We start from the raw sequence: 12,800 nt of genomic DNA on the forward strand, positions 1-12,800 counted from the left end.
TTTAATAAGAAATTTTATTTAACCCACTTATTCAACACAGTATCTTTTAAATAGATCACTATAAATTAATATAATCAACATAGATATTATCAAGGAGATAGTTGACATTCTTTTCTTCTTTTCTTTCTTTCTTTCTTTTTTTTTTGAGATGGAGTCTGGCTCTGTCGCCAGGCTGGAGTGCAGTGGCGCGATCTCGGCTCAGCGCAACCTCTGCCTCTGGGGTTCAAGCGATTCTCCTGCCTCAACCTCCCAAGTAGCTGGGACTACCGGCACGTGCCACCATGCCCGGCTAATTTTTGTATTTTTAGTAGAGATAGAGTTTCATCATGTTGGCCAGGATGGTCTCGATCGCTTGACCTCATGATCCACCCATCTCGGCCTCCCAAAGTGCTGGGATTACAGGCATGCCCTTTCTTCTTTTCTTTTTTTTTGTTTTGATTTACTTCTTTTTAAAAATTTATTTTTAATTTATACATTATAATTGTATATATTTATGGGATACAGTGTGATGTTATAATTCTTGTATTTGCATACAATGTAGAATGATTAAATCTAATTTTTTTTTTTTTTGCATTTATTCTTATTAGTTCTCTGAACTTCCTGGATCTGTGGTTTGTTGTTTGACATTGGTTTGGGGAAATTCTCAGTCACTTCCCTCCCTCCCTCTTTTCCTCCCTTCCTTCCTTCCTTCCTTCCTTCCTTCCTTCCTTCCTTCCTTCCTTCCTTCCTTCCTTCCTTCCTTCCTTTCCTCTTTGTTTCTTTCTTTCTTTTCTTCTTCTCCTTCTTGTTTTTCTTCTTCTGATAGTGTCTTGCTCTGTGCTCCAGGCAGGAGTGCAGTGGTGCAGTCATAGCTCACTGCAGCCTCCAACTCCTGAGCTCAAGCGATCCTCTTGCCTCAGCCTCCCACGTAGCTGGAATGATAGGAGCATGCCAGTCTGCCTGGTTTAAATCAAGCTAATTGTTTTCTTCTTATTAAGTCTTCAAAGGCTGATTTACAGGATGTAAATCTGGAAATACTGTCTTCAAAATCTCGATTCAGACCAGCCACATTTCAAATGCTCAATAGCGACAGGTCCTCCTGACTATGACCCTGAACAGGGCGGGTCTAGAACCACAGCCTGGGATGATACATACATTGTTTGGCCTGCCTCCTTGACACCTGACAAGCTCAAATCACACCTGTGACCCACCTTCACGTGCTGGAAAGTCAGCGTCACAGACTTGGAGAGAGACACGTTCCTTTTGGGTCCAATGGCAGCACTCACTACCTGAGAGTTCAGAAACACTCGATCCTTCTCATCCATCTCTTCAAAAAAAGTTGCATTTATGATGTTTCCAAGAGAAGAATATGAGATAAAGGCAACGGCACTGGGACCTGAGGAAACAGAAGAATGGAATCATTTTTCTTTTCTTTTCTGTTTCTGTTTCTTTTTTTTTTTTTTTTTTTTTGAGATGGAGTCTCGCTTTTGTCGCCCAGCTAGGCTGGAGTGCAGTGGCGCGATCTCAGCTCACTGCAACCTCCGTCTCCCAGGTTTAAGTGATTCTCCTGCCTCAGCCTCCAAAGTAGCTGGGATTACAGGCACGCACCACCATGCCTGGCTAATTTTTTGTCTTTTTAGTAGAGACGAGGTTTCACTATGTTGACCAGGCTGGTCTGGAACTCCTGACCTCAGGTGATCCACCTACCTTGGTCTCCCAGAGTGCTGGAATTATAGGAATGAGCCACCGCGCTCAGCTAATTTTTGCGTTTTTAGGAGAGACAAGGTTTCACCATGTTTGCTAGGCTGGTCTTAAACTCCTGACCTCAGGAGATCTGCCCACCTTGGAAAGTGTTGAGATTACAGGCGTAAGCCACCATGCCCAACTCAAAAACTGAATCTTTAAAAGCGTCTCCAAAGCCAGGCAAAGTGGCACTGCCAGTGACTTGGGAGGTTGTAATCCCAGTGACTTGTGAGGTTGAGACTGGAGGATCACTTGAGCCCAGGAGGTTGAGGCTGCAGTGAACCATGATTACACCACTGCACTCCAGCCTGGGTAACAGAGCAAGATCCTGTCTCAAAAAAAAAAAAAAAAAAAAAAAAAAAAAGAATTGTATTCAGTGGCATTGAGTACATTCACAATGTTTTCATCACCTCTATGTCGTTCGAAAACATTCTCATAACCTCCAAAAGAGAGCCCATTCCCATAAGCAGTCCTCACTGAGCCCCTGGGAACCACCAACCTGCTTTCTGCCTCTATGAGTTCACCTATTCTAGACATTTCATATAAATGGAATCATACACTGTGACCTTCTATATCTGCCGTGTTTCATTTAGCATCATGTCTTCAAAGTTCATCCATGTTGTAGCATGCGTCAGTGCTTCATTCCTTTTTCTGACCAAATAATATTCCATTATATGGATATACCACCTTCTATTTATCCAGTCTTTCACTGATGGACATTTGAGTCATTTTCATTTTTTGGCTATTTTGAATAATGTTGCTGTGAGGACATTGTGTTCTTACGTATATTAATTTTTTTTTTTGAGACAGAGTTTCCCTTTTTTTTGTCCAGGCTGGAGTGCAATGGCGTGATCTCAGCTCACTGCAACCTCCACCTCCAGGGTTCAAGTAATTCTCAGCCTCCCGAGTAGCTGGGATTACAGGCACCCAGCACCACACCTGGTTAATTTTGTATTTTTTAGTAGAGATGGGGGTTTATCCATGTTGGTCAGGCTGGTCTCGAACTCCCAACCACAGGTGGTCTGCCTGCCTCGGCCTCCCAAAGTGCTAGGATTACAGGCGTGAGCCACCACACCCGGTCTACCATTTTTTAGAAGAGTCGTTCTCAGCTGGAGCTTAAATCCTGCGATCCCTGGAGGGTTCGTTATAACAGAGTGTTGGGGCCGGGCAAGGTGGCTCACACCTGTAAGCCCAGCACTTTAGAAGACTGAGGGGTGGATCAACTGAGATCAGGAGTTCGAGACCAGCCTGGTCAACATGGTGAAACCCCCGTCTCTACTAAAAATACAAAAATTAGCTGGAGGTTATGGTGCATGCCTGTAATCCCAGCTACTTGGGAGGCTGAGGCTGGAGAATCGCTTGAACCTGGGAGGCGGAGGCTGCAGTGAGCTGCGATCACGCCACTGCACTCCAGCCTGGGCGACAGAGTGAGACTCCATCTCAAAGACAAAAACAAAAAAACAAAAACAAAACAAAAAAAAGAATGTTTTCATACAAACAACCCACTTTTTGCATTTTGTGGAAACATCCAAGTCTGGTAACACTGAGACGATGAATAATAATCTATTTCTTCTTACAAAGGCTGTGGGTACTGTGGACACCCTGACTTGAATCCCTGGGATTCTTGGTTTCTTTATTTTTTTGTTTTGTTTTTGTTTTTTTGAGACGGAGTCTCGCTCTGTCACCCGGGCTGGAGTGCAGTGGCCGGATTTCAGCTCACTGCAAGCTCCGCCTCCCGGGTTTACGCCATTCTCCTGCCTCAGCCTCCCGAGTGGCTGGGACTACAGGCGCCCGCCACCTCGCCCGGCTAGTTTTTTGTATTTTTAGTAGAGACGGGGTTTCACGGTATTAGCCAGGATGGTCTCGATCTCCTGACCTCGTGATCCGCCCGTCTCGGCCTCCCAAAGTGCTGGGATTACAGGCTTGAGCCACCGCGCCCGGCCGGTTTCTTTATTTTTTTAAATTTATTTTTTATTTTTTAATTTTTATTATACTTTAAGTTCTAGGGTACATGTGCACAATGTGTAGGTTTGTTACATATGTATACTTGTGCCATGTTGGTGTGCTGCACCCATCAACTTGTCAGCACCCATCAACTTGTTAGCACCCATCAACTCGTCATTTACATCAGGTATAACTCCCAATGCCATCCCTCCCCCTTTCCCCCTTTCCCCCCTCCCCATAATAGGCCCCAGTGTGTGATGTTCTCCTTCCAGAGTCCAAGTGATCTCATTGTTCAATTCCCACCTCTGAGTGAGAACATGCGGTGTTTGGTTTTCTGTTCTTGCGATAGTTTGCTGAGAATGATGGTTTCCAGCTGCATCCATGTCCCTACAAAGGACACAAACTCATCCTTTTTTATGGCTGCATAGTATTCCATGGTGTATATGTGCCACATTTTCTTAATCCAGTCTGCCACTGATGGACATTTGAGTTGATTCCAAGTCTTTGCTATTGTGAATAGCGCTGCAATAAACATACGTGTGCGTGTGTCTTTATAGCAGCATGATTTATAATCCTTTGGGTATATCCCTAGTAGTGGGATGGCTGGGTCAAATGGTATTTCTAGTTCTAGATCCTTGAGGAATCGCCACACTGTTTTCCACAATGGTTGAACTAGTTTACAGTCCCACCAACAGTGTAAAAGTGTATGCTGATGAATTCTGCTGTAAGCATTGGTGGCTCTGCCTGGGTACTTCCATGGGCGTGAATTTGTGTTTGGCCTGCACAGAGGACAGGCTGGAAGAGCTTGAAAGTTCGGCCCCAGAACAACCCTCCACCAACGACAGATCAGAACAGATGGACAGACATCCTAGCTCCCTCTCCCCGAATGGGACAACTCAATGGGATTGCGCCTCAGGTACCTCAACAGCAACCTGCTCACTCAGGTACTTACCTACCTCATTGGCTGCCTTTACTTGCCTGTCTTACTTCACCTCTTACCTACAGTGATGGTTCATTTTACATGTCCACTTGGCTAGGCTGTGGTCCCCAGACGTATGGCATGGATGTTGCCGTGAAAGTGTTTTAAAGATGAGATTAATGTTTAAATCAGTAGACTTTGAGTAAAGCAGATTGCCCGCTATAATGTGGGTGGGCCTCGTCCAATCAGTTGAAGGCCTCAAGAGAAAACAGACTGAGGTCTCCTGAGAAAAAGGGAGTTCTGGCCTCAGACTATCTTTGGATTCAAGCTGCAGTATCAGCTCTTCCTTGTGTCTCCTGCCTGCCTGCCCACCCTGCAGATTTTAGACGTGTCGCCCTTCCATAGTCACGTGAGCCAGTTCTTTAAAATGTCTCTCCGTGTCTCTGCTCATCTCTTTCTTTCCTTCTCTCTCCCCATCTCTCTCTTTCCATCTCTCTCTCCCTATTTCTCTCTCCCCATCTCTCTCTTTCAATCTCTCTTTTGATCTCTCTCCGTATCTCTCTTTCCATCTCTCATCTCTCTAATTCCATCTCTCTCTCCTATCTCTCTCTTTCCATCTTTCTCCCCGTCTCTCTCTTTCCATCTCTCTCTCTGTATTTCTCTCTCCCCAACTCTCTCTTTCCATCTCTCTCTTTCAATCTCTCTTTTGATCTCTCTCCACATCTCTCTCTTTCCACCTCTCTCTTTTGATCTCTCTCTCCCCATCTCTCTCTCCATCTCTCTTTTTCCACCTCTCTCCCCATCTCTTTCTTTCCATCTCTCTCCCCATGTCTCGCTTTTGATCTCTCTCTCCCGATCTCTCTCCCCATCTCTTTTTCCATCTCTCTCTCTCCATCTCTCTTTCCAACTCTCTCTCCCCATCTCTCTCTTTCTACCTTTCTCCCCATCTCTCTCTTTTGATATCTCTCCCCATCTCTCTTTTTTCATCTCTCTCTCCCCATCTCTCTTTCCATCTCTTTCTCCCCATCTCTCTCTTTCCATCTCTCTCTCCCCATCTTTCTCTCCATCTCTCTCTCCCCATCTGCCTTTCCACATCTCTTTCTCTCCATCTCTCTCATCTCTTGCTCTCTCTCTCTCTCCTTTCTTCCCACACCCCCACACCCTACACTCTTTAGCTCTTTAATTATGATTCTCTGGAGAAGCCTGAGGAATATACCCACTGTTGTTCCTGGGGATCACCTCCCGAAGAAACTTCTCACACTTCTTTCAGGGTTTGCTTCTGGGTGAACCCAAACTGGGACACAGGGAGAACAGCACTGCCCCACCCTCCCAAATTGCAAAGAAGTCCCTCCCATACTGAATGATAGAAAACCTCCATTTTGGGAAAATGTCTTTTTTTTTTTTTTTATAGGGAAAATCTTCAATATCACAGTCGGAGGGTAACAAGCCCATTAGGGGAGAGCCCAGTGGGCTTGCTTCCCCACGCCTCACACAATGACATGGCTCTGTGTGAAGGATTCTGAATGCAGCCATCCCGCGTACCTTGTGTATCTTTCTGGATGACGTCATTGCAATGGATGTCCATTGAGTTCATTTGTACGTTCAAGTTGAATGTCTTTCTTTCTTCAGAGCAATTGTCTGTAATCACTCGAGTTTCAATAGCTGGTAAGAAAAGCAAGGGGCAGGCTTAGTGATATGGTAAGAAGCTTTAAAAGTATGCATAGGAACGGGACACGGTGGTGCATGCCTGTAATCCCAACTACTCAAGAGGCTGAGGCAGAAGGATTGCTTGAGCCCAGGAATTCAAGCCCAGCCAACACAGTGAGATTGCTGCCTCTAAAAAAAAATGTTCATAGCAACATAAATGGCTCACATTTACTGAATGTCTAGGATGTGTCGGGCACTGAGCTAAGAGCCTTACACATGTCACCTTATAATAACCTATAACCTCACGAGGGACCATTCTATAGATGAGGAAACTGAAGTCAGAAGTTAGGTAAGACTCTAACTCCTGAAACCAAGTTCTTAACTAACAGCTCCTAGCATACACCTTTGAAGAAGCAGTTCTATTTCTAGGAGTTTATTCTCAGAAAGCGATTGTGGACGGAGGGCAGATTTAGCTACAAGAAAGGTCATAGCAGCTTCAATGACAATGGTGGAAAATGGAGGATTATCTAGATGTTCAACAAGAAGCAATTGATGAAATAAGTGATGACATGGGCTGGGCACAGTGGCTCACACTTGTAATCCCAGCACTTTGGGAGGTCATAGTAGGTGGATTGCTTGAGGCCAGGAGTTCAAGACCAGCCTTGCCAACATGGTGAAACCCCATCTCTACTAAAAATACAAAAATTAGCTATAGGGTGTGGTGGCATGTACCTGTAACCTCAGCTACTTGGGAGGCTGAGGCACGAGAATAGTTTGAACCGGGAGGCAGAGGTTGTAGTGAGCTGAGATCGTGCCACTGCACTCCAGCCTGGGTGATAGAGTGAGACTCTGTCTCAAAAATAAGTAAGTAAGTAAGTAAATAAATAAATAAGTGATGGCATATCCCTATGGTGGGGAACCAGGCTTCAAAGAAAAATAAAGTCACAAATGAATTGCAATCAAGAAAAATTCATGAGAAAAAAGGTAACCATGTGAGTGATGGATGTGTTAGCTAATTTGATTGTGGTTATCATTCCACAATATATATCAAGTCATCCTATTGCACACCTTAAATATATACAATTTTATTTATCAGTTACACCTTAATAAAGCTAGATCCGGCCACTGCACTCCAGCCCGGGCGACAGAGCGAGACTCCGTCTCAAAAAAAAAAAAAAAAAGCTAAAAAGTTAAGCTCTTGAAAGTATGTATCTTAAAAGCAGACAGCCCAAGACTGGCTGTGTGTTGGAAATTGTTGAATTGAGTGATAGGTACATCCGGGATTTTATTCTCCTATCTCCTTTTGCGTGTATTAAAAGGTTAAAAAAAAAAAAAAAAAAAAAAAAGAAGCAAGCAACAAAATAGCACATCAAGAATGACACTATTTTATGGCTAGGTGCAGTGGCTCATACCTGAATTCCCAGCACTTTGGGAGGCTCAGACTGATTGATTGCTTGAGGTCAGGAGTTCGAAACCAGCCTGGCCAACGTGGTGAAACCCCATTCTACTAATATACAAAAATTAGCTGGGCATGGTGGCAGGTGCCTGTAATCCCTGCTACTAGGGAGGCTGAGGCAGGAGAATTGCTTGAACCCAGGAGGCGGAGGTTTCAGTGACCTAGATCGTGCCACTGCACTCCAGCCTGGGCAATAGAGCGAGACTTCATCTCAAAACAAACAAACAAACAAACAAAAAAGAATGACACTATTTTAACATTCTAGAAACTATTACTGGCTTGTCTAATATTGACTCTCAGTTTTTGAACAGTTTATAAGTATTTAATTATGTATTAATGTTTTTGGCCTATTGTTTCATTCATTTAGTATGTTTTAATGAATAGAAATTCTTGAGCTCAGTATAAGTGAATTTATTGTTATTATTATCATTATTAGTGAGATGGAGTCTTGCTGTTTTGCCCAGGCTGGAGTGCAGTGGCACGCTCTCAGCTAACTGCAACCTCTGTCCCCCGGGTTCAAGCAATTCTCCTGCCTCAGCCTCATGACTAACTGGGATTACAGGCATGCACCACCATGAGTGGCTAATTTTTTTGTTTTTTTTTAGTGGAAACAGGGTTTCACCATGTTGGCCAGGCTGGTCTCGAACCCCTGACCTCAAATCATCCATCTGCCTCAGCCTTCCAAAGTGCTAAGATTACAGGCATGAGGCACTGTGCCTGGACGAATTTATTATTATTATTATTATTATTATTTTCTGAGACGGAGTCTCGCTCTGTCACCCAGTCTGGAGTGTAGTGGTGCAATCTTGGCTCACTGCAACCTCTGCCTCCGAGGTTCAAATGATTCTCCTGACTCAGCCTCCCGAGTAGTTGAGATTACAGGTGTGCACCACCACACCTGGCTAATTTTTGTATTTTTAGTAGAGACAGGTTTTTGCCATGTTGGCCAGGCTGATCTTGAACTCCTGACCTCAGGTGATCTGCCCACCTCGGCCTCCAAAAGTGCTAGGATTACAGGCATGAGGCACCTCACCCTGCCCACAATGTTAATTTCATCATCCATTATATTATCGCTTGTTACTCTGTGTTATTTTTATAAAACCTTAATTTGACTTATTTTTATATTATTTAATATTTTCCAGATTAAACTATGTGTTTCACATAAAAAAGAATGACACTATTTTAGTAATATTTCATAATACTAAAGAGTGGAAAGATAGAATAATCATAATTATAGCAATTACTACTGTAGCTTTTTTTCTTTTTTAAAAGTTTGAGTCATTTAGCTTCTGAGGTATCCTAGTCCTAAGTGCATTACATGCACTTTTATTATCTCTATTAAATTTTTTTTTCGAGGCAGGCTCTCACTCTGTTGTCCAGGCTGGAGTGCAGTGGTGCAATCTCAGCTCACTGCAGCCTCAAACTCCTGAGCTCAAGCGATCCTCCCACCTCAGCCTCCCAAGTAGCTGGGACCATATTTGCGCACCACCATGTCCAGTTAATATTATCCCCATTTTATTGACAGGAGAATGAAGCCCAATGAAGTGAGGGCACTGGTCTCAGATCAAACAATTAGGACGTGGCAAAATCAGGAGAGATGAGATTTATTTGTATTCTGGAAAATGGTTTAATTTTGAACCAAAGTATCCAGATTCCAGTTTTCCAAGAAGAATAGGCACTTTTTCAAAATCTGCTTTTTTTTTTTTTTTTTTAGGTAGAGTCTTGCTCTGTCACCCAGGCTGGAGTGCAGTGGTGTGATCTAGGCTCAGTGCAACCTCTGCCTCCCGGGTTCAAGTGATTCTCCCACCTCAGCCTCCAGAGTAGCTGGGATAACAGTTGCAAGCCACCATGCCCGGCTAATTTTTGTATTTTTAGTAAAGATAAGGTTTCACCATGTTGCCCAGGCTGATCTCAAACTACTGGCCTCAAGTGATCCACCCACCTTGGCCTCTCAAAATGCTGGGATTATAGGTGTGAGCCACCCTGCCCAGCCCAAAACTTTTTTTTTTTTTTTTTTTTTTTAAATGAGACAGGTTCTTGTTCTGTCATCCAGGTTGGAGTAGCAATGGCATGATCATAGTTCACTGCAGCCTCAAACTCCTAGGTTCAAGCCATCCTCTCCCTCAGCCTCCCAAGTAGCTGAGAGTGCACGTACAAGCCACTGCACCTGGCAAATTTTTAAATTTTTTTAAAAGGATGGGGTCTCGCTATGCTGCCCAGGCTGGTCTTGAGCTCCTGGGCTCAAGTAATTCTCCCACCTTAGCCTCCCAAAGTGCTGGGAATACAGGCGTGAGCCATCATGCCTGGTCCTCAAACTACATTTAAGTGAAAATTCCAGACCTGGGATTGGAAACTATTGGCAATCTTCTGAATAAACAACTTTATTAGGAATAATTGATGTCTAACCAGCTGCACATATTAAAGTGTACAATCTGGTGAGTTTTGTTTCATACACCTCTGAAACCAACACCACAATCAAGGCAGGACGATTTCCACCACCCCTAATAGTTTCCCCAGATTTTCTCATGCCCCTGCCACCCCTCCTTCCTGCCCCTTGCTGTCACTCTAGATAAGTTTGCGTTTTCTAGAATTTATATGCATTTATGTAATTTACATAAATGGACTCATGTGGTCTATTCAATTGTTTTTTTTCTAATTGCCTAACCCAGATCCCAGCTGCTAACCAGTCCCCAGTGTGTATCAGGCCTCATTATTGTCTTACCCACACTACTGTTTTGTATTTTCTGGACTTTTTGTTCTGGAACTTTCAAGGCAGTTTCTAGAACTTTCGATTCCACATCCCGGAGAATAGTGGTAGCTGTGGATGAGATTTCTTCTTGCCTCCCTTCTGTTCTCCATAAAGTCTGATTGGTGAGAAGTGACTCAAATGTGTCCACAATCTTTTGCAGCTTTGAAGACATAAAGAATTTTCATTTTTAAAAAATGTAATCTGGTAAGTCCCATATCCAAAAGAGCAGTAGAAAGGATGAGAAAGCAGGCTCTGGAGCTGGAGAAACCACGTTCAAATCCTGGCACTTCACCATGTCCCAGCTGTGTGACCTGGGGCAAGTCACTCAATCTCTCTGTGCCCCAGGACAGGAAAAGGAAATCCTAGGGTTTTCTGGAGAATTAAATGAGTTAACAGATGCTATGCTTTTAGGACAGTGTCTGTACTTGGCAAAAGCTATGTAAAGGTGAGTCATTATTATTATTTTTGAGACAGAGTCTTGCTCTGCCGCCCAGGCTGGAGCACAGTGGTGGGATCTTGGCTCACTGCAGCCTCCAGCTCCTGGGTTCAAGCGATTTTCACGCCTCAGCCTCTTGAGTAGCTGGGACTACAAGTGCAGGCCGCCATGCTTGACTAATTTTTTTAATTTTTTTTTTTTTTGTATAGACAGGGTCTTGCTATGTTGCCCAAGCTGGTCTGGAGCTCCTGGGCTCAAATGATTCTCCTGCCTTGGCCTTCCAAAGTGATGGGATTATAGGAGTGAGCCACCGTGCCCGGTTGGGTTAGTTATTATTAACATTTTTTGCCAACAAGGTAGTGATAAGTTTGTTAGAAATAGACCAGTCGTTCTCGATTGGGGGGTGATTCTTTCTTTTTGAGACGGAGTCTCCCTCTGTCGCCTAGACTGGAGTGCCGTGGTGCGATCTTGGCTCACTGCAAGCTCTGCCTCCCGGGTTCACGCCATTCTCCTGCCTCAGCCTCCTGAGTAGCTGGGACTACAGGCACCCGCCACCACGCCCGGCTAATTTTTTTTGTATTTTTAGTAGAGATGGGATTTCACCATGTTAGCCAGGATGGTCTGGATCTCCTGACCTTGTGATCCTCCCGCCTCAGCCTCCTGAAGTGCTGGGATTACAAGTGTGAGCCACCGCGCCTGGCCTGGGGGGCGATTCTTCTACTCCCTCCACAGGGCACATGTGGCGATGGCTGGAGACATTTTTGGTTGTCACTGTCACAACAAGGGAGTGGTTGCCACTACTGAAGCAGTGTCATTGTTTGGGGCAAATACCCGGAGTTTGTCATCTTGCGCCAAGATTAAGGACATGGACACTCATGAGGAGTAAGTTTAGGGGTGGAGGTTTATTTTTTTTTTTTTTATTTTTTATTTTTTTTTTTTGAGACGGAGTCTCGCTCTGTCGCCCAGGCTGGAGTGCTGTGGCCGGATCTCAGCTCACTGCAAGCTCCGCCTCCCGGGTTCCCGCCATTCTCCTGCCTCAGGCTCCCGAGTAGCTGGGACTACAGGCGCCCGCCACCTCGCCCGGCTAGTTTTTTGTATTTTTTAGTAGAGACGGGGTTTCACCGTGTTAGCCAGGATGGTCTCGATCTCCTGACCTCGTGATCCGCCCGTCTCGGCCTCCCAAAGTGCTGGGATTACAGGCTTGAGCCACCGCGCCCGGCCAGGAGTGGAGGTTTAATAGGCAAAAGAAAGAGAAAAGAGGACCGGGAGCGGTGGCTCATGCCTGAAATTCCAGAATTTTGGGAGGCTGAGGTGGGGGTGGATCACCTGAGGTCAGGAGTTCAAGACCAACCTGACCAACATGGTGAAACCCCGTCTCTACTGAAAATACAAAATTAGCGAGAGGTGGTGGCACATGCCTCTAATCCCAGCTACTTGGGATGCTGAGGCAGGAGAGTGGTTTGAATCTGGGAGGCGGAGGAGGCAGAGGTTGTAGTGAGCCAAGATGGCGTCACTGCACTCTAGACTGGGCGACAGAGCGCGATTCTATCTCAAAAAAAAAAAGAAAGAAAGTAGAACAGCTCCCTCCCTTGCGAGAAAGAGGGATGCCCGAAAGGAAAATCCCGCTCACCGACTAGATTTTACAGTCAGGCGCTAGATTTTATAGTCAGGCTGAGGAGGCGGTGTCTGAATTACGTAGGGCCCACAGATTGGTTGGGCCAGGTGTGACATTTACATACTGCTCGGGGAAGGCCGGTTGCCCTACCATCTTGTCTGCTCCTTACTGTACACATGACTGGCAAAGAGAAGGGAAGATGGAGCTGCCATTTTGATCATGTCTAGTCTCAGGTAGCTTTTTCGTATTGGCACAGCTGCTGGCATTGACCCATAAGCTTCCAGCTTGCTTGTCTATGTCTGCAGCTCGATT

The 12,800-nt window shown here is 44.9% G+C and overlaps 1 protein-coding gene across 1 annotated transcript in view; it reads right to left on the minus strand.

Moving 5' to 3' along the window:
• ADGRE3 (adhesion G protein-coupled receptor E3) overlaps positions 1–12,800 on the minus strand; it is a 49,006-nt gene that overhangs the window by 14,227 nt on the left and 21,979 nt on the right. Inside the window, exons 6-8 of the mRNA XM_025367949.1 lie at positions 10,411–10,597; positions 6,128–6,247; positions 1,191–1,375 (exon numbers count right to left, since the gene is read on the minus strand). Of these exons, the coding sequence (XP_025223734.1) occupies positions 1,191–1,375; positions 6,128–6,247; positions 10,411–10,597 (492 nt within the window). The remainder of the gene's footprint in view (positions 1–1,190; positions 1,376–6,127; positions 6,248–10,410; positions 10,598–12,800) is intronic.

The sequence above is a fragment of the Theropithecus gelada genome, chromosome 19 (genome assembly GCF_003255815.1).
Source record: "Theropithecus gelada isolate Dixy chromosome 19, Tgel_1.0, whole genome shotgun sequence".
Classification (NCBI taxonomy): domain Eukaryota; kingdom Metazoa; phylum Chordata; class Mammalia; order Primates; family Cercopithecidae; genus Theropithecus; species Theropithecus gelada.